This window comes from Panthera pardus, unplaced genomic scaffold, assembly GCF_024362965.1.
Source record: "Panthera pardus isolate Hobbes unplaced genomic scaffold, ASM2436296v1 HiC_scaffold_25, whole genome shotgun sequence".
In the NCBI taxonomy this organism is placed as follows: Eukaryota; Metazoa; Chordata; class Mammalia; order Carnivora; family Felidae; genus Panthera; species Panthera pardus.
In genome coordinates this window covers 41856107-41881017 of record NW_026526821.1, presented here as the reverse complement: position 1 = coordinate 41881017, position 24911 = coordinate 41856107, and the positions used below count along the sequence as shown (strand labels likewise).

The 24911-nt window shown below is 43.9% G+C and overlaps 1 protein-coding gene across 11 annotated transcripts in view; it reads left to right on the top strand.

Moving 5' to 3' along the window:
- Nucleotides 1-24911, top strand: part of KIF16B (kinesin family member 16B) — a 288842-nt gene that overhangs the window by 18383 nt on the left and 245548 nt on the right. For 10 of the 11 annotated variants that reach the window (XR_002083782.2, XR_002083783.2, XR_008417797.1 and 7 more), the window contains exons 2-3: nt 21081-21150; nt 23717-23830. Coding sequence is in view for 5 of the 11 variants with exons in the window: in XM_053890449.1 (XP_053746424.1) it covers nt 21081-21150; nt 23717-23830 (184 nt within the window). In the remaining 6 variants the exon portion in view is untranslated. Of the gene's footprint in view, nt 1-13689; nt 13765-21080; nt 21151-23716; nt 23831-24911 lie in introns of all 11 variants that reach the window. The other variant, XR_002083781.2, reaches the window with a different exon arrangement.

The window sequence follows — 24911 nt, the reverse complement described above, 5'->3', positions numbered from 1 at the left end:
GAAGCTATTCCTCACTGGTAGTTTCTTTAAGAAATCCTAAAGATGTTAGAAAGCCTGAACAGATCACACCTTATTTGCTCCAGGCTGGGTTAAGTCATGTTTTATTTTGTTAAAAGTCAGCTTCATTGGTTTCATCACATCAGCCAGCATTGTCATTGGCTCTCTGTCCCTCGAGGCGCCATGGGGAGAAGATAATAGAATCCAACAGAAAGTTTGAGAAGCCACAATCAAATTCTTTAGATTTGCTGGCAGTAGGTCATTTAAAAAGGTTTTTTTGCCATTAGAGGCATAACCTGCTCTCTGAAGTCTCCCAAGTTTTCTATGGGGTCTCAACTCCCGTGTCTGGGGAACTGGCAGAGAGCTGGTGACATGTGTGGGCTGCGGGGGTAAGCCAACATCACCTCCCTTTCTGCTGTCCTGTGGAGTATGGTCATAGGAGTGCCATTGTATTTCAGGAATAACAAGAATATTCACATAACATCTTCTGATTTTTTAAAGTACTGACAATTAATTAAAGATATTTTAGAATACAGAGTACACTAGTCCTAGCCTTCAGATGCCACTGAAAAATATCTGGCATAGAATGAATGTTTAAAATTTCTCCCCTACATCAAAATAAAATGCTTCTGCACAGCAAAGGAAACAACCAACAAAACTAAAAGACAGCTTACCAGATGGGAGAAGATATTTACAAATGACACATTTGGTAAAGGGTTAGTATCCCAAGTATGTAAAGAACTTATATAACTGAACATCAAAAAAACATGGTCCAATTAAAAAATGGGCAGAAGACATGAACAGACATTTCTCCAAAGAAGACATCGAGATGGCCAACAGATAGATGAAAAGATACTCAACATTGCTTATCATCATGGAAAGGCAAATCAGAACCACAGTGAGATATCATATTATACCTGTCAGAATGGCTAATATCCAAAAGATAAGAAATAACAAGTGTTGTTGAGGATGTGGGAAAAAAGGAACCCTTGTACACTGTTGGCGAGTGAAAATTGGTGCAGCCACTGTGGAAAACAGTGTGGAGGTTCCTCAAAAAATTAAAAATAGGGGGGTGCCTGGGTAGCTTGGTCAGTTGAGCATTCGACTTCAGCTCAGGTCATGATCTCATGGTTCGTGGGTTCGAGCCCCGCATCAGGCTCTGTGCTGACAGCTCAGAGCCTGGAGCCTGCTTCAGATTCTGTGTCTCCCTCTCTCTCTGCACCTCCCCCGCTCACACTCTGTCTCTCTCTGTCTCAAAAATAAACATTAAGAAAAATTAAGAATAGAAACACCACTTGATCCATTAATTCCACTACTGGATATTTATCCAAAGAAAATGAAAACACTATTCAAAAAGAAACATGGACCCCTGTGTTTATTGCAGTGTTATTTACAATAGCCAAGATATGGAAGCAGCCCAAGTGTCCATGGATAGATGAATGGACAAAGAAGATGTGGTACACACACACCCACACCCCTACACACGTAGTGGAGTATTACTCATCCATGAAAAAGAATGAAATCTTGCCATTTGCAACAGCATGGATGCATCTAGAGAGTATAATGCTAAGTGGAATAAGTCAGAGAAAGACAAATACCATATGATCACACTCATGTGGAATTTAAAAAACAAAACAAATGAACAAAAAAAAGACAAAAAGCATACTTTTTTTTTTTTTTTTTTTTTTTTTAAGTTTAGTTATGTTTGAGAGAGAGAGAGAATCCCAAGCAGGCTCCACACTGTCAGCACAGGGCCTGATGCAGGGCTCAATCCCATGGCCCATGAGATCATGACCTGAGCTGAGATCAAGAGTCAGATGCTTAACTGACTGAGCCACCCATACATCCCCCCAAAACAGACTCTTTAACTATAGAGAAAAAATTGATGGTTGCCAGAGGGGAGTTGGGTGGGGGATGGGTGAAACAGGTGAAGGGGATTAAGAGTACACTTACCATGATGAGCATTGGGTGATATATAGAAATGTTGAATCACTGTATTGTACAACTGAAACTAATACAGCATTGTATGTTAATTATGCTGGAATTAAAAAAAATCTTTCTCTTTTATTTGCAACTCTTCAGACCATTTCCCCTTACTACTGTTCTGCATTACCGGTGTTTTCAATATTTGGTGGTGGTGGGGGGGGTTGTCATCTTTGAGTGCTCCTGGCTTGTCTCACTGTTGTGTCACAAGCATCCTTGAATTCCACTGAATGCTGAAAGATGCTGGTCCTTTCCGTGTTTCTGTGAAGACCAGGAAAGAGGTGTCATGGTTGGGGAGGGGGCTCCTGGAAGAGGTAGCCCTAAAGTAGCTTCTGTGAACAGTGCTGGTAATGCTGAGGACAGCAATTGGGTCTGCATAAGCCCATCCTTCACTGCGTGCTTCGACTCTGTCCTCTGAATCCCGTAGTCTTCTCTAGGGCAGGTAGGGCAGGCAGGACTCATCCCTGTATTATGGACGGGCAGGCAGGCTTGGTCAGCAACACATTGGTCAGTTAGAGCTGCAGAATGTGAACCTGGCTCTTTGGACCCTGAAATTCTGGGCTACATTGCTGTGACTGTGGCAGACTGCATGCCTGAGCCCGAAGGCCTTTTCTTCTTTGTTGAGAGTTTTGGTGGCCTGCTTGATATTTTCCCACCTCTGTCATCTGGTTTCATACAAGGTCCGTGGTCATGGTGCGTTTTCTCCTTTGGGCTTTGCTAATGACATTGTGGGGGAGGCCCAGCTTGCCCTTCTGAGACCTTTAATGGGGGAAGTAGAAAAACCAGGAGTTTAGGATGCTGGCCTCACATCTCAGCCGACATCTCAGCCGATGGCTTCCCACCCCAGAGAGTGGATTTAACTTGTAGGGGGTGCAGCTGGGCATCAGGAATTTTAAAGTCCCTGGGAAATTGCTGTGTGCAGCAGAGGTGGAGGGCTCCTGGGTTGGGAGACAGCTGGAATGTGATTACTGGTAACGCTCCAGCTCCTGGACACCCCGAATGATGTCAGTGTGCTCTCCATTGATGCCTCATGTTTTCCAGGTGATGACGAAATGAAAATCGGCCTGAGTGTAGAGTGTGGCTTCTTCCTCTGTTCTGTTTCTCTGCTGTTGTGCTTTGTTGTTGTTGTTGTTTTTTTTTTTTTTTTAATGTTTATTTATTTTTGAGACAGAGACAGAGCATGAACAGGGGAGGGGCAGAGAGAGAGGGAGACACAGAATCTGAAACGGGCTCCAGGCTCTGAGCTGTCAGCACAGAGCCCGACGCGGGGCTCGAACTCATGGTCTGCGAGATCATGACCTGAGCCGAAGTTGGACGCTTAACTGACTGAGCCACCCAGGTGCCCCTCTGCTGTTGTGCTTTGTATCACTAGTCAGAAACTGCAGATGGGGCGTAGCATACTCCGTGTCTGACCAGTGTGGTCTGAAAAGCAGCAAGAGCCAGGGCAGGCAGGGAGCAGCTCTTCACCAAGCCTGGCTGTGTTTAGGCACCAAGGAAGGTGGTGTGACTCAGTTTTGTTCCAAGAATAGCCTGGAAAGGGTCTGATGACCTACCCCCTTGTCTCCTAGTATACAAAATGTGGGTGTTCCTTTAGGCAATGATTGGGTTTCCTTTTTTGGCATTTCACTTACCATGTCAACCATATCAGATCTTTCCTTGGTCTGGCCTCCCGTGCTGGGGTGGGCCTTTGCTTTTACAGCCTGTTTGGTCTCACCCACATGGGGTGATCGTGGGATGGTGAAGGTCACGGTCTATGATTATACATCGCTGTATCCCTGAGAGCCTCGTAAAGGGGAGACATGCGTTTGGCCTTTGACCTACTCCTGCCTCTAGCCACTGTTGCTCTCTTTAATTTATTATACAATTGCAAGCTTGCCCTCGGGGACGAAGGGAAGGGGCTACTGGGCAAGAAGGACGGCATTCGTTTCCTGTCTTCAGACATCGAGTATATAGTCAGAATCACTAGACATCTTTCTCAAGTATTTAAAAATAAGTGAAGGAAGGGGCACTTGGGTGGCTCAGTGGGTTAAGCATCCAGCTTCGGCTGATGTCACAATCTCATGGTTTGTGGGTTCGAGCCCCGTGTCAGGCTCTGTGCTGCCAGCTCAGAGCCTGGAGCCTGCTTTGGATTCAGTGTGTCCCTCTCTCTGCCCCTCCCCCCCTCTCAAAAATAAACATTAAAAATAAGTGAAAGAATTTTGGTGTTTCTGATGTTCTTTTTTATGAACTGTGGCCTCTGGATTGTGTTGATGAAGATAAGGCACTTTATAAATAAAACCTATGAGGATCAACTATCTGGTGGTTCTTCATAGTTTTGAGATCTGGCTAGAAAATTTGGCAAAATGTATTCTGGATTTCCTCCATTTCCACTCATTTTTGGGAAGCCCTGGAAAGGTTATTAACACAGAACTGCCCAACAGAATGTAAGCTCCTGGAGGGCAGGGCTTTTTGTTGTTTTTGTTTACTGGTGTATGTCCGGTGCCTCAGACAGCACAGGCACGATAAACACTTGCTGATGGATGGATCTTGGGTTTGTGATGGAGATGAACTGATTGTCTGCTGGGTGCCTGGCCTTGTGTTGCCTGTTTTCTTCTGTCACATTTTTCAGCAGAAAATGATGCATCAGGCGAGCTCAACCCACAGCATTGCACAATTAGTACTTAAGTTTTTTTTTTTTTTTTTTTTTTTAAGTTTATTTATTTAGTGTGAGAGAGAGAAAGAGAGAACACACATGCATGCAGAGGAGAGAGGATCCCAAGCAGGTTCTGTGCTCAGCATGGAGCCCAGCCGGATGCAGGGCTCGATCTCACGACCACAAGATCCAGACTGCGAGATCATGACCTGAGCTGATATCAAGAGTTGGAGGCTTAACCCCCTGAAACACTTAGGCACCCCTGTGTGATAGGTTTTATTCAGCCATTTTACAGGTGAGGAAACCAAGGCTTGGCAAAGTTCAATCAGGTGCTAAAGTCATAGAGCTGCCGAGAGGCAGGGTTTCAACGCAGGTGCCCAAAGCCCAGTGCTTCCCTGCACAATTATTAAACCACTCTGCTCGGCAACATCAGAAGCTGTGCTTGTATCTGATTCCGCTCTGACTCGAGGTGAAGTCTTTTGAAGAGTCTTACAATTGAGTATTTTGAAGCATACCTTTCTCCTATCTGGTATATTTAGCTGGCAATGTGGTAAAAGGAATCAATCTTCTTTTTATGAGCCAGCTATTGTATTTTTTTTTTTTTTCATAAAGCTGTCACTGAGAACATTTCTCTAAAATAGAGATAAATCTGGAAGGAGGGTTGTGGTAATGGTGTGGGGAAAGAGCCGAGAAAACTCATTTCTTCGTGTTTCGTGGCGCTGCCACATTGCCCGAGGGTATCTTTGGACGTTAAATAGTTGGCTTAATGTCTGAGCACAGGAAAACAAAAGGAAGTATTAGTAAAGTTCTCCGTGTTTACATTTAGGCCATTTCTTTTGCCACTTTCCTTTTGTGAACGTGTTGCTTCTGTGTTTTGGAGAAACGTGTTGAAGAAGTTTGGTCATACGCACATCCCTATTTTTCTTCTATGATTTAAAAGCGATGGATATTCTCACTGCCATGGTTCTGGAGTCAGCACAGCTGTGTGTCTCCGGGAAGAGCCGAACTTCATTTTTGCCTTTGGAGTTAACATCTGCTTGGTTAACTGATATTTATAGGGAAAACACATCTGCATTTAGAAATTAAAAATGTATAATGGACTTTGAAGCATAATTAACTGCATTTTAAGGCTTGGAATTCAAGAGTAGGATCTTGTTTTCACTTCACCTGTTTCATTGTTTCATTGCTTAATTCATTCATCCATCTAGGTGCTTTCTGTATGTCAGGGTGTAGTGCTAGGTATTATGGGGTATGCAAAAATTAAGGCATTATGTCTGCCCCCAGGAAGCGGGTGGACTGGTTGAGAAGACAAATATGTAGTCCCCCAATAGTAAACAGGTGGAAGGTAGAAACCGCTATGATGTGTTATGAAATATCACAAAGATGTGTGTTAGGAAGTATCACACAGAAGATGTGGTGTGTTATGGAATATCACACAGAGGGTACTGGCTAGGAGAAGATTGGGAAGGCTTCCTGGAGGAGGAACATCAGAAAGTTTGAAGGAAGAGTGAGATGGAGGGGAAAAGTACATTCCAGACAAGAGGGCACAGCATGAGGGTCACTGTGAGTCCTGGAAAAAGGCGCTGTTTGGGATGGGATGGGGGCTTGGGTGGTACAGGTGTGTGTGGGAGATGAGGCTAGATGGGCTTCTTGTGCCCTGCATCTAGCACCTGATGCAACAGACACCTTGCATCCAATTTAGGGAGTAATCTTGGTGTGGATTGCTCACATGTGCAGCTGGCCCATTGTGTTCCCGTGGGAGCCCAAGCTTCCCTAACTCCCACCTTCAGGGGGAGGTAGTTGAAATCAAGTTTGGTGTTCTAGCTTTGTGCACAGCCCAGAGCCATTCACTGTGGCTTGGAAGTATTGACTGCTTACTTCCTCTAACTTTCCATAGTGCTGACTCTAGTAGCGACTTGGAGCAAGTCCCTTACCCTCCCGGGGCCTCACTTTTCTCTCTGCCCGAGTGGAGGTCATGGACGAGGTCTCTTCCGAGTCCATCATCTTCTTGTCAAGTGCTCATCTTGGCTCTCAAGCCCTTTACCATCTTGGTCTCCAGTGGTCCTCCCTGAAGAGTATCCAAAATTCCCTGCAAAGTGTCATTATCATCTTTAGTCTCAAGCAAAATTTAGTTCTTTTGGGCTTGAATTTTATAGTGTATGAAATTCTTCACCAGTTTTTCTCAACTGGGCCAGGGTTCTGTGACAGAATTAAATTATGCCTAATGCCCAGAGTAAGGCATCCACTCACTATATGTAATGAATTAACTTTCCTTCTATGCTTCTAGAATGGTACTGGTTATACACCTTCCTTAGGAGAAGTGAGAAAATAGTTTTCGGTATATGTGCATATTTTTTTCTTCCCTTCTTTCTTTCTGTTTAATTGCAAATTACATTATAGCTTTCATGCTGTTTTGCTACTTGCTCTTTCTTCCCACTTACCAGTGTTTTCAGTGACTGTGGTGTTCCAGAGTTCGGAAGAGGAGCCTTGGTTGGAAGCCAACAGTGATACCCTGAAAGGCACAGTCCAAATCTGGATTCTTGTTCTGGAATTGGGGCTGGGTGGGTTGGGCTCCATTCAGAAGAAGGGCCGAGCCCATCTAGTAAAGCACCCTTTCAGAAGGAGCTAAGAGGAACTACGCTTCCTCACTCATAGGGCCGAGGCTCCTCACAGCTGAGGAGGGCATCACAGATCACCCAGGTCAGTGCTTCCCAAACCTTGGTGGTTGAATATAGAGATTCCTGGTCCCCATCTGGGGGGATTCTCACTTGGTAGGTCTGGGTGGAGATGCTTCATGTGATTCTGTTGATCTGCAGGGCTTGGGAATCCTGGATGTGGCCCCATTGTCTTTTGGACACACCTGTGCTTTGATGGCCGCCCAGTGTCTCTCGTGTGGCCTGTAGGAAGGACCCTCCTTGGCTTCCTTTCTCTACTCTTGCCCCTCGGGAGTCCATGCACAGTAGCTGGGGGAGGATTTAAAAATGTAAGTGGGATTGTGCTATTCCCCTGTACTCTTAGCCCTCCTGTGTCTGTGGCCTGCTACCACATGTAAGTTCCAAAGTCCTATAAAGGCCTGACATACTTTGGCCCTGGCTTCCTTTTCTGACCTCACATCCCATTTTGCTTACCCCCTCTTACCTGCAGTCACACTGGCCATTTTGCTCTTTCCCCCAAACCTTGTGCTGGTTCCTGCCCCAGGGCCTTTTCCCTGCCTTTCTGTTTATCTGGAATGTTTCTCCCAGATCTTTGCCTGCCCCTTGGCCTTCCTGCAGTCAGGCCTTTGCTCACACGTTAACCCCCTTGGAAAGGTCATTTCTAGCCACATGCCTCCCACTGCCTCTGCCCTCAATTCTATCCCATGACACTGTTTCATTTCTTTATAGCTAGTTACCAGTGTCTAAGATGGTATTGTTTTTATTTTTTTCTGCTCCCCTCACTATAATGCAGATTCCAGGCGGACTCTGTATTGTTTACCGCTTTTTCCCACACCAGGAATATTATCTGGCATGAAAGGTACTAAATATTTGAAGACTGAGTGAATGCAAATATCCGCATAAGGATTTGTCCCAGATGAGGATTTGTCAGCCTCCACCTGAACCCCCTCAGGGACGATTCTGCACATGTCCAGGCAGCTCATTTGCATCGAGACAGCTCTGATTGTTATTGACACCACTCTGCCACAGTGGTGGCTGCCACTGGCCAGCATACTCTACCGCATGGATCGGGAGTTGGGGCGGTGGGGCCTGTGCTCGCCACCAGATCCTTTGTTGCCGCATCGTGTTGCCCGGCTGCCAGAGTGCGGTCAGCACGGCCTCAAGGTTGTGCCCCTTCCCCAGGCAGCCTCCCACAGTCCCCCGGCCAATAAGGAGCATCAAGGCCCAGCCTGGGCAACTCTGAAGGGCCGTCATAGTTCAGGGCTGCCTGTGGGGTCAGTCGAGGCTGCCCTGGGGCCTGTGTCATCGCAGTTCCACTGTCTTCTCTGCTCGGTCCTGCTGCCTTCTCCTTTTTCCAGGTGTCTGTCCCAAGAGCACCCCGCTTGCTAAACTCCTTCACAGTATCTGCTTCTCCGGGATCCCAACCTGTAGCAGTGGGCTTGTTGCCTAATCTTTCAGGTTCATTACACCCTCTCCAGACCAGGGGAAATAAAAGGTTCACCTTAATCGCCTGCTATATGGCAGGGGTCAGCGGAGGATTTCACTTAGCATGGGATGCTCATAGCCTCCGAGACCGTGACAGCACTGCTGTCCTTGGCTCGTCCGTGGAGGCAGGCCACGGGGAATGGAGTGGAGGCTCCGCAGACCTCTCACAGGCTGCCACTCCAGCTTGGCCCTTGGATGGAGGTCATGGTGCCACTTACCTCTGGCTGACCGCCGTGTGGTGAGGTGTGCTGTGAGGAGCTGAAATGAAGTCAGGGGGATTGCCTTAAAAACCCACTCCAGAATTTTCAGTGTCTGTCTCCCCCTGGGTTTTACCCCAAAACTGAGTTGCAGGCTTTTATGATTTCATGGAGAGCAACTAAGAGTAGTCAACAGTTCCATGATCTTTGAGTGGTCAGGATCAGCCAGAGAGGTTAAGGAGAAGCTGGTTTCAGGAGAATAGCCCTCCCTGAGTTTGTTTCTACATTTAGACAAAGGTGAGGGGACATGTATTATGTAGCCTCTGCTGCTGCCTTGGGTACTGAGGGTGCAAGCGTATTTGAAGACTCAGCTAGGTATCTGTCTGTCTGGGCTCTAGGAAGGGAGGCGAACACACACGAATCTAACTGGAAGAGCCTGCTGGATGCACACCCGGCTAAGACATGGTGGCATCCCCGTTAGCAGGGGAAAATAAAGTGTGAGTAGATCTCACGTGATATTTGGGATATAATTACACTAAAAAACCATTTGTTTATCTGAAATTCACATTTAATTGAGTGTCCTGTATTTTATCTGGAGCCCTAATAAAAGGGCAAAGAGGCATGTCATAGGGGTAGCACAGAGGGACTAAGCAATTCATTGAGCATATGGGATCAGGATATAGTATAACTCAATACAAATATTGCATGAGATCTCATACCACTTACACCTTCCTCTTTATCCTCTCAGAAATGCCTTGTACATCTGGAAGCATATATGTGTGCATATTCTTTATGCTTTATTTATCTGCTTACCTGCAAACTGGATCAAGGTCTGCACACTGTTTGCTACTTATTCTTTCTCCGACCGAGCAGTTTTCCTTGGACTTCTTTCCATAGTGGTACCCATGGAGGTCACATATTCTTTTAAAAAATGGTGTTTTATTTTTAATTTTGCTTTGGAGTGTCCTGCCACCAAAGTGAAGGCAGTTAGATAGTCATAGGATGTAAGTTTGCATTTTTTATTTTTATTTTTTTTAATGTCTATTTATTTTGAGAGTGAGAAATAGAGAATGAGCAGGGGAGGGGCAGAGAGAGAAGGAGAAAGAGAATCCCAAGCAGGCTCCGTGGTCACAATGGAGCCTGACACAGAGCTCGATCTCATGGACTGTGAGATCATGACCTGAGCCGAAATCAAGAGTTAGATGCTTAACTGACTGAGCCACCTAGGTTCCTCTTGGCATTTTTTACTTTTAACTGAAGTATATAGTTCACATACAGTATTATTTTAGTTTCAGGTGTACAACATAGAGATTCTACAATTATATACAAAGTATGTAAGTTTTAAGATGACTTTGGGGGATACTGATTGACTTCAGAACTTGGGGTCAGTAAGCTGCTCTTCAGAATCTTCTTGGATAACACTCAGTTTGGAGATCTGAGTACTATCCAATCAGGCTGTCCATAATGGAGTGACCAAATACCATCAGCTGACCAACCGGAATCAATTTGAATTGCTGAATAATTTAAAAATATTTCAAAATACTTGGATTAACATAGTTTTGTTTTTTTTTTTTCCCCCTGATAAGCTTCCTCCTACTCACAAATCTGAGAGCTGACACAATTCATCTCTTTTCTGATTGGAGGTTTTACTCTTTTCTCTTCCTTCCTCCTTTTCCTTCACTCCAGTATTGATCTATATCTCAGTCTACTTATTCCAGCTGGTTCATTTGTAGCATCTTATGATCTAGTTTCCAGACCTTTCAAATAAATTACTCATTTATATAAAGGAGCCATAATTGACTTTTCGGTTGAGAAACCCAATTCACCAAAGTGGCTCGGGAGAGACATAGTTCATTTTGCTCTATTATCAAATCAATGTTCAAATAATATTTTAGGATTATTTATTTTCCTCAATATGAGAAAAATGTCAAGATTTATTTCCCATGTTTCTTAAATGTCAGAGGAAATTGACCTGAGCTGGGGGAACTCTCAGTGCCTGGTGTTTTACAGTTCTCAGCTGAAGGATTAAAAGACAAAGCACTGGGCACTGATTTTGAGTGTTGCCCTTGTGCTCAGTGGACTCAGGTTGTGGATTATGAACAAAGCTGGTTCTTGCTTCTCTGGGATTCACTAGACTAATTGGAGAGGTGACATTAGCAAGGATGTGGCCCGTGTGATTGGGGATGAACTAGGCAGGTGTATGAAGGGAAATGGTTTCTGAGGTTTTATGATGGTAGGTGAGTCAAATTAGACCCGAGAAAAGCCTTTCTTTGGAATGTGGATGGGGATTGGATGGCACCGTAGCGTGTGGGAAAGCAAGAACCGAGAAGGGGGTGCATAGGGAGGCTGGCTTTAAGTAGAGGATGCACGTGGAGATGGCTAGGCTTGGGTAAGAGGCAATTATTTAACTTTTAGTCAGCCCATCACATTCAACAAGCATTTGATGAGCACCTCAAAGTTGCAGGCACTATGCTAGGCCTGCGGATATAAACCCAGACAGGTAGGGTCCTTGCTTTTTAAGAAGTTCAGGGTCTGGTGGGTAAGACAAGTAAGAGGACGCTCTAACGAGGGGATGGGAGAGAGGGCTCAGCGAAGTCTCTCCAGACGTGTGAGGTCTAACCTGAGTCTGGATGGCAGGCTGGGAGGCGGTCAGGATGAGGAGGTGGGATTGATACAGTGTTGAATGGCAACATTAGTTAGGGTCAGAGCAGGAAGGACCTTGTATACTGCTGAGAGTTGGATTTTATCCTGTAGCCTTTGAGAAGTCATTGAAGGAGTTAAAGCAGGGGAGCCTCAGGGTGAAATATGCAACTGGGGGAATCCCTCTGACAGCAGGGTAGAGTGTGGATGGGAAGGGAGAAGGCTGGAGGCAAGGACACTGGCGAGGTGGTGGCAACCCCAGATGCAGCAGTGTCTGTGGGGAGATGTGGCATGTGGCCAAGGTGGGTAGATGGGTGGTCAGTTTCACAGGACTTAGTAACTGACTGTTGGGTGTGGGGATGAGGGAGTGGGAGGTAAGGCTGTTGGTTGGAGTGCCACATGGACCTTGAAGTCACCTCTGATGGTTGAAGGCTCTGCAGTGAAGCAAAGGCCATGACAGTAGCCTGTCTCCAGTGGACAAGATCTTGAACAGGGTTGGTCAGCAGGTTGTGGAGGGAAAGAGATGAACTAACTTTTGAGATCTTCTTCAAAGAAGAAAAGCATTGCTTCCATTTGTGCTTTTCTAGACTAAAATCATGTTGCAAAACACTCTAAAAATTAACACCGCAGTAACAGTAATGTACCTGCCTATTTTAGAATCCTACAGAACATTTTATTGTAAGAAACGATTTAGCCCATAATTAGTATGAAGTGTACACAGTGTTTTTCATTGCCGTCGTCCAAGATAGGAAGGTTCCTAAATATAATTTTGTTCTCCAGTACTGCTCCAGGGGGACGTCAGTCACCGTGATTAACGGTGATGATAACCATTCTTACCAAACGTCGATCCCCTGGAACTGCGAGGTGATCCAATTCAAGCCTATCTCGTGTACTTTCAAGTCTCCTTAGAGAGTCCTGAACCTTTGTGAAAGAACTGCCTAATTTAACCAAGGGCACTGTAGGAAAATTCCCGCTATCCACTCGTCAAAGATACTGCGTTAAGGCTGTGAGAGGTTTGACATCACAATGCGAGAGATCTGATGTGGTTTTGACAGGCAGAAACTGCCTTGTAGGAACATTAATACCTTGAGTGTTAAAATCTTTTCCTGGCATCCCCTACTGCAGTTTCTGACAGAGCGACATTCAGCCCTCCACCCGGTCTCTGAATTTACAGTGATTTCCATGTCAATATCTTCTGCTCCTGCAGCCTTTTGACGGCTGCAAGTGAGAGATGGATCTCAGGTTGTTGGTGTTAAATATTTTGAATTTTGATGAGATTTGAATTCATCAACGGGTGCTTTTGGTATTTGAGTGATTTCCACTAGTCACCAGACTTCGTACTGAGTGAGTGTCCCACCCTTTACCTTGGGCATGTATTTTATTTGTGATTTCCAGGACAAAGTTCGCAGGGTTTTCCATTGGCTGGGTTCATTAGATGGTTAAGAATATAAAGTTCCCCTTTGGCACCCAGATTATCTACGTTAGACACAGAAATATAGTCTTTTCCTTCTCCTAGAAGGGTATTGAGCCAACCAGAGTTGTAGAAAGTGACATAAATGTCACCATGGCCCGGGGTACCAAGCTTCTGGGTTTTCCTCTGAGTAAGATACATCTTTGGCTACAGGCAGTAAGGATTCTTTATTAATCCTTGGGTACCTGCTTTGATTAAAAGTGTAGATTTTTAACATGAAATGTTTGTTCTTCTCTAGTATTTATTTTTGTATCTTCATTTGTGTTACAAGTGCTCATTAGCTTATTAGAATAAGAGGAATATTGGGGCGCCTGGGTGGCTCAGCCGGTTAAGCGTCCGACTTCGGCTCAGGTCGTGATCTCACGGTCCGTGAGTTCGAGCCCCGCGTCGGGCTCTGTGCTGACAGGTCAGAGCCTGGAGCCTGCTTTGGATTCTCTGTCTCCCTCTCTCTCTGACCCTCCCCCGTTCATGCTCTGTCTCTCTCTGTCTCAAAAATAAATAAACATTAAAAAAAAATTTTAAAAAAAGAATAAGAGGAATATCTGTTCAGAAGTTCAGTTTGCTGAATGGTCAGATCTAAAAAGATATTCTCATTTCAAAACTGTCCAATTTTTTTTTGGGTCTTTGTAGCCCATGCTGGTTCTCAAACCGCCATTGAGTTTCACCACCACCAGCTGGGGCATCACAGAAAATAAATATTGTCCGGTAAGCCCTGGCCTTCATCTTTTCATAACATTGAATGGAATCTTCTGGAGGTCTTTGGATTTTTCCCCAAACCACAGCAGGTCCCTTTTCTTGGAAAAAGCTATGAAATAGCTTCTGAAATACAGTAAGTTATTTTTTTATTGTGCTCAAACTCATGTGATGATGCTGTGGTGAGTATTTTTTCTAGTTTCTTCTTCAAAGATAATTCCAGCTGTTGTTGAATGACTTTTTGGAACTGAGAAGCACCATGTTGAGACATGACTTTGCTAAGATCTCTCTGAGCTGTGCCTCAGTTTCCATAACTGGTTCCTGCTTTCTTACTCCCTGGGTTTTTAAATATTCTGTCTTCAGTCCATTTTCCCCCTAAGTAATTCCCTTAACCTGATTTTTTTTAAGTTTATTTTTACTTATTTTGAGAGAAAGACAGAGAGCAAGTTGGGGAGGGGGCAGAGAGAGAGAGAGAGGGGGAGACAAAATCCCAAGCAGGCTACATGCTGCCAGCATAGAGCCCAGTGCAGGGCTCAACTCCACAGACTGCAAGATCATGACTTGAGCCAAAATCAAGAGCCGGATGCCCAACCGACTGAGCCACCCAGGTTGCCCCCTTACTCTGATTATTTTTAAGAATGACTTCAAGGTATTGGCAGCAACCTTACCTTGACATTGGGAAACAGTCTGGGTATAGAAAGGGCTAGAAACTGATAGCTTGGCAGGGTGCTGGGAATGAGGTAACCTGGAAGTCGTGACAGTCAGATGACTTCTTAGATACCAGTAAGTCAGACATTTGTCGTTTTTGGTCAGAAGCCACTGTACAACTTAAGAGCAAAGAGTAGAGACAGTGTCAGCCAGGCTATGTCCATATTCTGCCATATAATTTTATAAGTAAAACTTAAAGGTCAAAGTACAAAGGTGGTGAGTTTCCCAGTGTACCAAGTAGATAGATAACATTGGGGAGTAGGTCTTACGAGCAGTAGCATCAGGCTTATCATATTAAGATAATGTCAGCATAGCACTTTACAAACTTTCACATTCACCAGAATCACTTAGGGCTCTCGTTGCAGTGCAGGTATATGGTGCAGCCAGAGAGCCCTCATTTCTGACAGGCTCCTGGGCTGCTGATGCTGCTTGTTCTTGGGCTGCATTTTGAGTCATGAGGGTATGAGCTGTGGCTCCTGTGTTTTTTGGGGCACAGAGCTCTTTGGGCAAGTAAGGAAAGCTGTGGGCCCTCGGAACAGTGAGCCTGCCACCTTCCCCCTCCCACGACCACATCCCAGTGCATATGATTTCAAGGTTGTGAACCCTTTGAAACCCACCCAGCATCTTCAGATTTCAGAAGTGGCTAATAGACGCTCAGATGACGTAATGGTCCTTCAGTCAGTATCTTCTCTAGTATATTTTATAGTGTGGATATTCATTTAAAACTAGGAAGGTACTGCTGTGGTTACCTACGGTTAGAATAAATGATCATGTGGGAGGGCCCTTTAACTCGCGCTGCTCCAAGGGTGTAAGGCTCTGAGCCTTGGAATTGCTTTACCTGTGACGTCTAGCAAGAGCGGTGGGCATGGTGTGAGTGGCATTTCTTCATGTTTTGTAAGTGAGCATTGACCAGTGGTATGAGCACCTGTCGTAGTCACTTCTGATCTTTGATCCCTGGATGATTTTGCGCTCCCGGCAGGTATTTGTTGATAAGAGTGGTTTTAAAGTGAAAGATCTGGACACACTAGGTTAGTGACTGAGAGCCGACCCACGTGCAGATGGAAGGGCTGGAGATGTGGCAGCCTGTGCGTTACTAAAACTAATTGTGTAGCTCTCTTGCTGGCCACGACATGCTGTTGGTACTTACGTGCTATAAGAAAGGGGTAGTTTGGTGAAGTATTTGTTTTAAGACCACATGAGCACGGGGTGTCCCTGAGGCAGTTCTCACTTTTGGGTCCCTGGGCACCATGCGCATGGCAGGGATTTCATTTATTTGTCTGTCTTTTAAGCCATTGTTCTGTTTCATCCAGGCCTAGACTTCTTCAGACTGGCTGGAAAAGTTAAATCAGGCCGTAGGAGTCCATTGTAGTTCTTGAATGATGTTTACAACAGACTGTTTGGGTTTTATTATTCAGCCTGTTCATCCTAAGGTTGCCAGATGCCTTGTTCCTCCACCCCGGGATTATTTTTAAGTAAATACCAGATGCCATGTTATTTCACTTATAAATATTTCAATGTGTATCTCTTAAAGGTTGAGAGTTTTAAAAAAAAGCATCACAGTACCATTATGAAACCTAAAACGGTAGTAATAATTCCTTAATATCAAATTTTTAATCAGTGTAAGCATTTCCCTACATATCTTATAATTTCTAAAAATGCCTTTTCTGTTTGCACTGAAGTCCAATTGGTTGATAGGTCTTTAAAGTCTTTTTTTTTTTTTTTTTTTTTTTTGTTAAATCTGTAGGTCCCCCTTCCATCTTTATGCTCCTTGCAGTTCATTGTTCTTGTTCTTGAATAAGCTGGGTCCCTTATCTGTCCACCTGCCTAGAAGCTGAATTTTGCTGATTGCCTCCTTGGCATTGATGGATGGATTCCCCCTGCCCCCTGTGTTTCCTGGCAGATCACGGTCCATCAGGTCTTGGGCAGAGTCAGTCTTCCATGTGGGAGGGATAAGATTTCTGCAGAGGGGTGCTGGTGTTTAAGTTTGGATGCCCAGGGTGTCTGGTTGTCTCCTGGTGGTGGAGTCAGCAGCCCATGATGGTCACTCTCTAAAGCCATGAGTTCACCAGAGTCGCCAAGTGCTGACATTCTAATTCTTTTGTTCCTTCTTGATGTATTAGGTAGAATACCCTGAAAAGAGAAACTTTCCCAAACAACTCTTCGGTTACCATGGAGTGCAGATTGTTTGGGAAATGCAGGTGGGGCGTCTGGGTGGCTCAGTCAGTTGAGCATCAGACTCTGCTCAGGTCATAATCTCACGGTTCCTGGATTCAAGCCTCACCTAGGGCTCTACACTGACAGTGTGGATCCTGCTTCTGATTCTCTCTCCCTCTCTCTGTCCCTCCCTGTGTGCGTGCACTCACATGCTCACACTCTCCCTCTTTCAAAAAAAATTAACATTAAAAAAAAAATGATGGGGTGCCTGGGTGGCTCAGTCGGTTAAGTGTCTGACTTCGGCTCAGGTCATGATCTCACGGTTCGTGGGTTTGAGCCCCGCGTCAGGCTCTGTGCTGACAGCTCAGAGCTCAGAGCCTGGAGCCTGCTTTGGATTCTGTGTCTCCCTCTCTCTCTGCCCCTCCCCTGCTCATGCTCTGTCTCTCTCTCTCTCAAAAATAGATAAACATTAAAAAAAAAAAACAACTAAAAAAAAAAAAAGGAAATGCAGGGTAAGTGCTTGAATCTTCCCCTTTATTTACTAGTTTTTAAAATAATGAGGTGATTCTTTTGATTCTCCAAAGGGGTCATTTGGTTTTTATCTTTTAATTATGAGCTCATAATTTATGCGTATCTCACGGGTTTCAGTCTACTGCAGTTACTGTTCTTTCTGCCGCTGTGCTTTTGTCGGCGGCCACTTATCAGGTTGACTCCTGAGTCCTTTTGCTGCGGCTCTTGTCTTGGTTATTTCTCACTGTGTAACACAACTTAGGAGCTCCAAACTCCTAAGCCCCCAAATTTAGGGGCTTAAAACAACATTTATTATCTCACTGTTTCTGTGAGTCAGGAGTCTGGGTGGGGTTTACCTGGGTCCTCTGATGGCTCAGGGTCTCAAGGCTGCAGTCCAGGACCTTCCAGCCTGGCTGGGGGAGGGACACTTCCAGGCTCACCCAGGTGGCTGCCAGCAGGCTGCAATTCCTTGCCATGTGAGTCTCTCCCAAAGTCTCGCAGTGTGGCAGCTGGCTGTCCCCATTGCCAGGGCTCTGAGAGAGACACCCTCAGGAGAGCCAGCAAGTCAGAAATCAGAATCATTTTATAACCCAAACTAGGAAGTGACAGATCATCACTTTGGGGGGGTAGTGTTCTAGTTATTAGAAGTGAGTTTCTAGGTCCAGCCCACTTGCTGGGGAGGGGATCTCACAGGGTCACAGATACCCGGAGGCAGGGATCACCAGGAACCATGTTAGACGTTGCTTATGGACAACCTGGACAAACCAGGAAGTTTTGATGTGACAGCATCCTGCTTTCTTGTGTGAGAAGATAGTTCAAATATTTGGATTGAGTCTTTCTCCAAAGAACCCTGACCCTAAATGGAATTTATAATTTGGGCATAAGATTCTAGGCCTTTTCAGAGGACAAAGCTAGGGAGTACTTTCTTTTTCTTTCTCAATTTCAGATAAAGTTTATGCTAGCCCCATTCAGATTCATTATGAGAGAGTTTTTTTTACTTAACCTCATCCATCTTATGTTTGTATCTCTTTTCATCTAGACACCTTGGTTCTCAAGGTCACAGCCATAATTACTCCATTATCATCCCATAATACACAAACAGAAGTCTCCGAATGCCGACACTTACTTTACCATCAAATATATGATTACTGAAAATGCTTTAAGACTTCTTTATAGTTCTTTTTCTCTCCGGGCTATATCCCACTGCATTCTACAGTCAGATTCCAACATATAATGGAAATCATTTCACACTGTGCATGGCACCTGGGTGGTTCAGTCAGTTAAGTGTCTCACTCTTGGTTTTGGCTCAGGTCATGATCTTGAGGCTAGTGAGTTTGGGCCCCACATTGGGTTCAGTGCTGACAGTGCAGAGCCTGCTTGGGATTCTCTCCCCCTCTCTCACTGCCCCTCCCCTTCTTGTGTTCTCTCTGAAAAATAAATAAACTTAAAAAAAAAAAGGCAAAAACCTCTTTGACTTCGGCCGCACCAACTTCTTACTCAGCATGTCTCTGGAGGCAAGGGAAGTCAAAGCAAAAATGAACTATTGGGACCTCATCAAAATACAAAGCTTTTGCATAGCAAAAGAAACAATCAGCAAAACTAAAAGGCAACTGACGGAATGGGAGAAGATATCTGCAAACGACATATCAGATAAAGGGTTAGTATCCAAAATCAATAGAGAATTTATCAAACTTAACACCCCAAAAACAAATAATCCAGTGAAGAAATGGGCCAAAGAAATGAATAGACACTTCTCCAAAGAAGACATCCAGATGACCCACCGACACATGAAAAATGCTCAACATCTCTTATCATCAGGGAAACACAAATCAAAACCACCATGAGATACCACCTCACACCTGTCAGAATGGCTAACATTAACTACTCAGGCAACAACAGATGTTACCAAGGATACAGAGAAAGGGGCATCCTTTTGCATTATTGGTGGGAATGCAAACTGGTGCAGCCACTCTGGAAAACAGTATGGAGGTTCCTCAAAAAATTAAAAATAGAACTACCCTACAACCCAGCAATTGCACTACTTGGTATTTATCCAAGGGATTCAGGTATGCTGTTTCGAAGGGGCACATGCACCCAATGTTTATAGAAGCGCTATCAACAATAGCCAAAGTGTGGAAAGAGCCCAAATGTCCATCAATGGATGAATGGATAAAGAAGATGTGGCACATATATGCAATGGAGTATTACTCAGCAATCAAAAAGAATGAAATCTTGCCATTTGCAACTATGTGGATAGAACTACAGGGTATTATGCTAAGTGAAATTAGTCAGAGAAAGACAAACATCATATCACTTCACTCATATGAGGACTTTAAGATACAAAACAGATGAACGTAAGGGAAGGGAAGCAAAAATAATATAAAAACAGGGAGGGGGACAAAACATAAGAGACTCCTAAATATAAAGAACAGAGGGTTGCTGGAGGGGTTGTGGGAGGGGGGATGGCTAAATGGGTAAGGGGCATTAAGGAATCTACTCCTGAAATCATTGTTGCACCATATGCTAACTAACTTGGATGTAAATTAAAAAATAAGTTATTAATTAAAAGTAAATTATTAATTAAAAATTAATTAAAATTATTAATTAAAAATAATAAATTATTAATTAAATGTCACACTGTGGTATGCCAGTTCACTTGCTTCAGCTTTTATGTTTTAGGTCACTTTATTTTTTTTAAATTTTTTTATTTTTTTTAATTTTTTTTTTAACTTTTTTTTTTTTAATTTATTTTTGAGACAGAGAGAGACAGAGCATGAACGGGGAAGGGGCAGAGAGAGAGGGAGACACAGAATTGGAAGCAGGCTCCAGGCTCTGAGCCATCAGCCCAGAGCCCGACGTGGGGCTCGACGCGGGGCTCGAACTCACGGACTGCGAGATCGTGACCTGAGCCGAAGTCGGACGCCCAACCGACTGAGCCACCCAGGTGCCCCTGGGTCACTTTATTTTTATTTTTTATTTTGAGAGAGAGAGAGAGCACATGCACATGTGGAAGGGGTAGAGAAAGAAGGAGAGAGAGAATCCCAAGCAGGCTCTATCCTGTCAGCTCAGAGCCTGATGCAGGGCTCAATCCCATGAGATCATGACCTGAGCTGAAATCAAGAGTCAGATGTTCAACTGACTGAGCCACCCAGGCACCCCTTTTATTTTTATTTTAATTTAGTTCTGTCTTTTAACATGGAACACATGACCTGCACTTCAACTGCACTAAAACACTGATCTGTTTTAGGTCATTAAAAAATAATCTTGTTTTATTTTCTTATAATTCTAGCATCCTAGGTATACTTTTCTCCACTTTGCATTCCCCTCTTAACAATACATCCTGGCTCCCATTCCCTAACAGTTGATAGAGACCTTCCTCATTCCTTTGTCAGTAACAGACCACTCCATTGTATAGATACATGGTTATTTATTCTCCAGAACTGTTCTCAGGAGTCCTGTGGACTTTCAGTTCTGCTGTTTTCCAGGCACTGCAGTTTCTGAATGTATACGGAAAGAAGGCGGGAGGAGGTGGCAGTGCCCTGGCTGCTTCTAGAAGCAGCACCTGTTTGCGACCATTCATACCAGTTTTCTACTTGGTTCTCCTCTTGGGTGGAGGGGAGAAGGTGTCTTTTATAACCAGGTAGGTGGGGCTGCTTTTTTCCTGAGTCACACAGCCCTCCACGGTTTCTGTCATTTAATTTACACTCCTCTTGGCTGGCAGTTAGAGATTCTTCCAGGTTTTGAGAACACATTATTTGTCAGTCTTAAGTTTTTTGATGGTGGCATCTGTTTTGTGTGTCTTTGTGTTTGTATTAGTAAAGATTTGGGAGGAGTGGTGTCACAGATTGTGCTTCAGATGCCATTTAAAAACAAACCCCCATATGTAAAAAGTAAATAAAACAAATGTTTTAAAAACAATCTTTTCTCTCCTAACTAGTACTGAATTTGTGTTGCAGGGAAAAGGACTTGGAAGCCAAATTCATTATTCAAATGGAGAAAAGCAAAACAACAATCACAAACTTAAAGGCAAGTAGCAACCTGGCCACACTCCACGAGCCTCCATGTTTGTTTTATTGTCAAAATGATTTCTGGGTAAATAAAACACATCTGCCATTTCCTTACCCCTCCTTCTCAGTTCAGCTAGCCACGTCAACTTGTACTTGTCTAGGGCTCAGTCATGAAGTGAAGGGCTATGTTTTATCTCTTCTCATGCCCCCTAGTTTTATTTGATCTCAAAACCTTCAAGCTGTAGCCTTGGTGTGCAAACTCACAGATTTAGCCCCGACTACACAATGTTATCCTGTATCCTGTGCTAGATTCTTAGCCTGGCATCTAGCTGCATTTTGTGAATCATTAAGTAACTGTTGGCCCTAGATTTGTTTCCGTTCTTTTTTTTTTTTCAGTTTATTTATTTATTTTGAGAGAGAGAGCACGAGCAGGGGAGGTGCAGAGAGAGAGGGAGAGAGAGAGACAATCCCAAGCAGGCTCTGCACTGTCAGCGTGGAGCCTGCCATGGGGCTCGAACTCACAAACCGTGAGATCATGACCTGAGCCAAAACCAAGAGTTGGATATGACCAACTGATCCACCCAGGTGCCCCTCTTTACATTCTTAATGAAAATAATCATGTTTTTAAACTTGGCAAGGGGAACTTACATTATTATTAAAAATTCAGGGAACGAAAGATTTAAAAACATGGATTTTTTTTTTTTTTTTTTTTCTGTAAAAGACAGTTGAGGCACATCTGGGTGGCTCAGTTGGTTAAACGTCCCGACTTCGGCTCAGGTCATGATCTCACGGTCCGTGGGTTCGAGCCCCGCATCAGGCTCTGTGCTGAAAGCTCAGAGCCTGGAGCCTGTTTCAGATTCTGTGTCTCCCTCTCTCTGACCCTCCCCCATTCATGCTCTGTCTCTCTCTGTCTCAAAAATAAATAAATGTTAAAAAAAAAAATTAAAAAAAAAAAGTTTTGAAAAAGTTGGAAAAACCCAGAATTTTCTAGGATGGCATATTTCTTCCTTTTGCACTTACAATATCCTATTTTTCCCTTTGGTCAGTGAATTTGTTAAGAATTGTGAATACTTTTCACTTGGTAGGAGATATGAGTGTAAAATTAATAATAGTAAATCATGTGCTTGGTGGACTCTGCCCCTTTGTCCTCCCAAATTTGTCATTAACTTACAGGTTGGGGTTTCAGAGGCCTGCTGCTCCATGGCCAAGTGCAGATCAATCTCTAGTTGGATTTCTGTTAATTTGTGGCTCAAGGGACTAGATACTTTGGAATCTTAAAGTAGTCTACTTGATCTCCAGTGATAGAAGCTGGGGAATGCTCATCTCTTCCAATTGGGTCATGCTCTAGATAATTTGATACGCTTTCTTTGAGGCTCCGTGTCCCTTTGCCCCAGGCATTCTCCAGTGGAATGTCTTTCTTTCTCCTCTGAGCACAATCCTGGTACCTTCTAGCTCTGTCTGGCCCCACCTGGCTTGCCCTCCTTTGACCTCCCACATCTACTTGTATTTCTGCCTGTCATCACTTGACCATCACCTCCTGTTAGTTACCTTTGCTTTGCTTTGCTTTGCTTTGCTTCATGTATCTGTCTGCTCACCATGCTTTGGTACAAGTTTAATCTTTAAAAAATTATATTTACTGGAACAGAGCAAAGAGATCCTTGGCTTTGGATGCTTCTCTTCTTTGTGCATTATGGAATCAATTTTCCTTGATTGTTCTGGTGCCTTTTGAGTTTTACAAACATTTCCTTGTCCGGTTTAACAAAAACAGATGTCCAGATTTTTAACATTTTAATAAGAACCGTAGAAATTGTGTATTTATAGAGTCTGAATTATATTGGAAAATATGATGCTCATTAAATTTTTTCAGCATGTGTCCAGGGAACTGTGTAAAGCATTGGTGGCTTATGATGATTTTTAAACATGGTTTTTGGCTCAATTTAAGTATATAGCAAGGTAGACAAGATACATGCAAATATCTGCAGTAAACTCAGAATATGTCCTGGGAGAATCTAGCCTCTCAGAGGTGGGAGCAATTACTTCTGGTTGTAGTGCCCAAGGGAAGCTTCATGGGAGAGGAAGCATCCCACCTGGAGTTTACAGTGGGGCCACAAAGCTGCACAACTCTAGGGGGCTCTAGTCACATCACCATCTATGTGAATGGCACCCCTTGGAGTTCTGTAGACCCTGACTCTGTTGGTTTTGGTTGGAGGGAACAGTAAAAAGAATTGAAGCCAGGAAAGAAATAAGAGTCTGGCCAGAGTGTTGGCTTCATATAAGATAATCATAATAAGAAGTCCAGAAAAGAAGCCTTGGGTCATATCATAGCCTGGATTGCTGGGAGGAATTTAGGATCTCTCTCTCTCTCTCCCCCCAACCTCATCCTTCCCTTCCCCTCCCTTCCTTCCAACCTTACCCCCTCCTACCCTCTCTCTCTCCCTATGTATTTAGGAGGGTGTTCAGGAGGAATTAAATGCTTTTTTAGTCAAGTGATCATTATACATTTTTAATGGATTTTTCTTTTTCTTGAATTGGATAGATCATTTAGCTAGCAGTGCTCTTTACATTATTATCACAATCCTGTCTAGATACCAGAAGGAGGGACCGGGGACTCAGGAAGAGAACGGACGAAGACCTTCACCTATGACTTCTCTTTTTATTCTGCTGATACGAAAAGTCCAGATTATGTCTCACAAGAGATGGTATGATATTTTCATAATCTTTATTTTGATTTATTTCCATATTGAGGAAAAAAATGCCCATCCTGAAACTCTATAAAACATCTTGCTGATTTTTTCTCAATATAATTTATGTAAAATCTACCTCTGCTAACTTAGCTTTGTTACATAGCACATTAAGCCTGAGAAGAATTCAGTCCCCAAAAAGTTGATTTTGTTTTTCACTTCTAAGCATGGTGATCATAACTTCCCCCCACCCTCCCACCCCCAAACTTGGAAAGGACTACCGTTTTGAAGGAGCTGTGTAAATAAAGCATTTGGGGAGCGCCGTTTGTATATTGCTAAGCCCAGCAAATAAGCCGCTCAGCTCTGAGTCCTGCTGTGATGCAGGGCTCTGGAAGTTAGATTTCAGACCAAAGCCCAACTTCCTGTGGACCTTTTTAGGATTCTCGAAAGAAGGGTTCTAGAAGGAATGGGCATTTTGTTCAGAATTTTTCTAGAATCTAGAATGTAGCTGTAATTTGTCCAAGAAACCGGTGCTATAGGGTTTTATGGTCTAAAATGTGGATGTGACATGGCATAGAAGAACAGACTCGGAGATCCTCCCAGGAGACCATTGCATATTGATGCTGCATGTGAGCAGACTAAGGGGATTTCCCTGGGTGGGACCAGTTGGGTGTTTAAACAGAGCAGAGCTATGGGGAAGCATCGGTACAGGGGAGGAATATGGGCTTCTTCCTGGCTTCTTAACAGCTTCTTCAAATATATTGCTTTAGGACTGCATGTGTTACAACTAAGATAAGAATTCCTGTCTTGCCTACCCTGGGTTATAATCCTTGCGGTGGCATCTTAAAGTGGTATTATTGTCTAGTTGCTTGCAACTTGGTGTGTCCATGTTCCAGAACCACTGCATTGCCTAGAGCATGTTAAAAATGCAAAATCTGTACCAATTCCAGACCCACTGAGCCAAACTGCATTTTTTAGCAGATTTGCACACCTCGACATTGGAGAACTTAGCATTGGTTAAGCACATTGGTTAACTTAAGCATTGGTTAAGTTTGTGGAAGAGGTCGGCTTACAGAGGCAATGTAAATGTTGGAGTTAA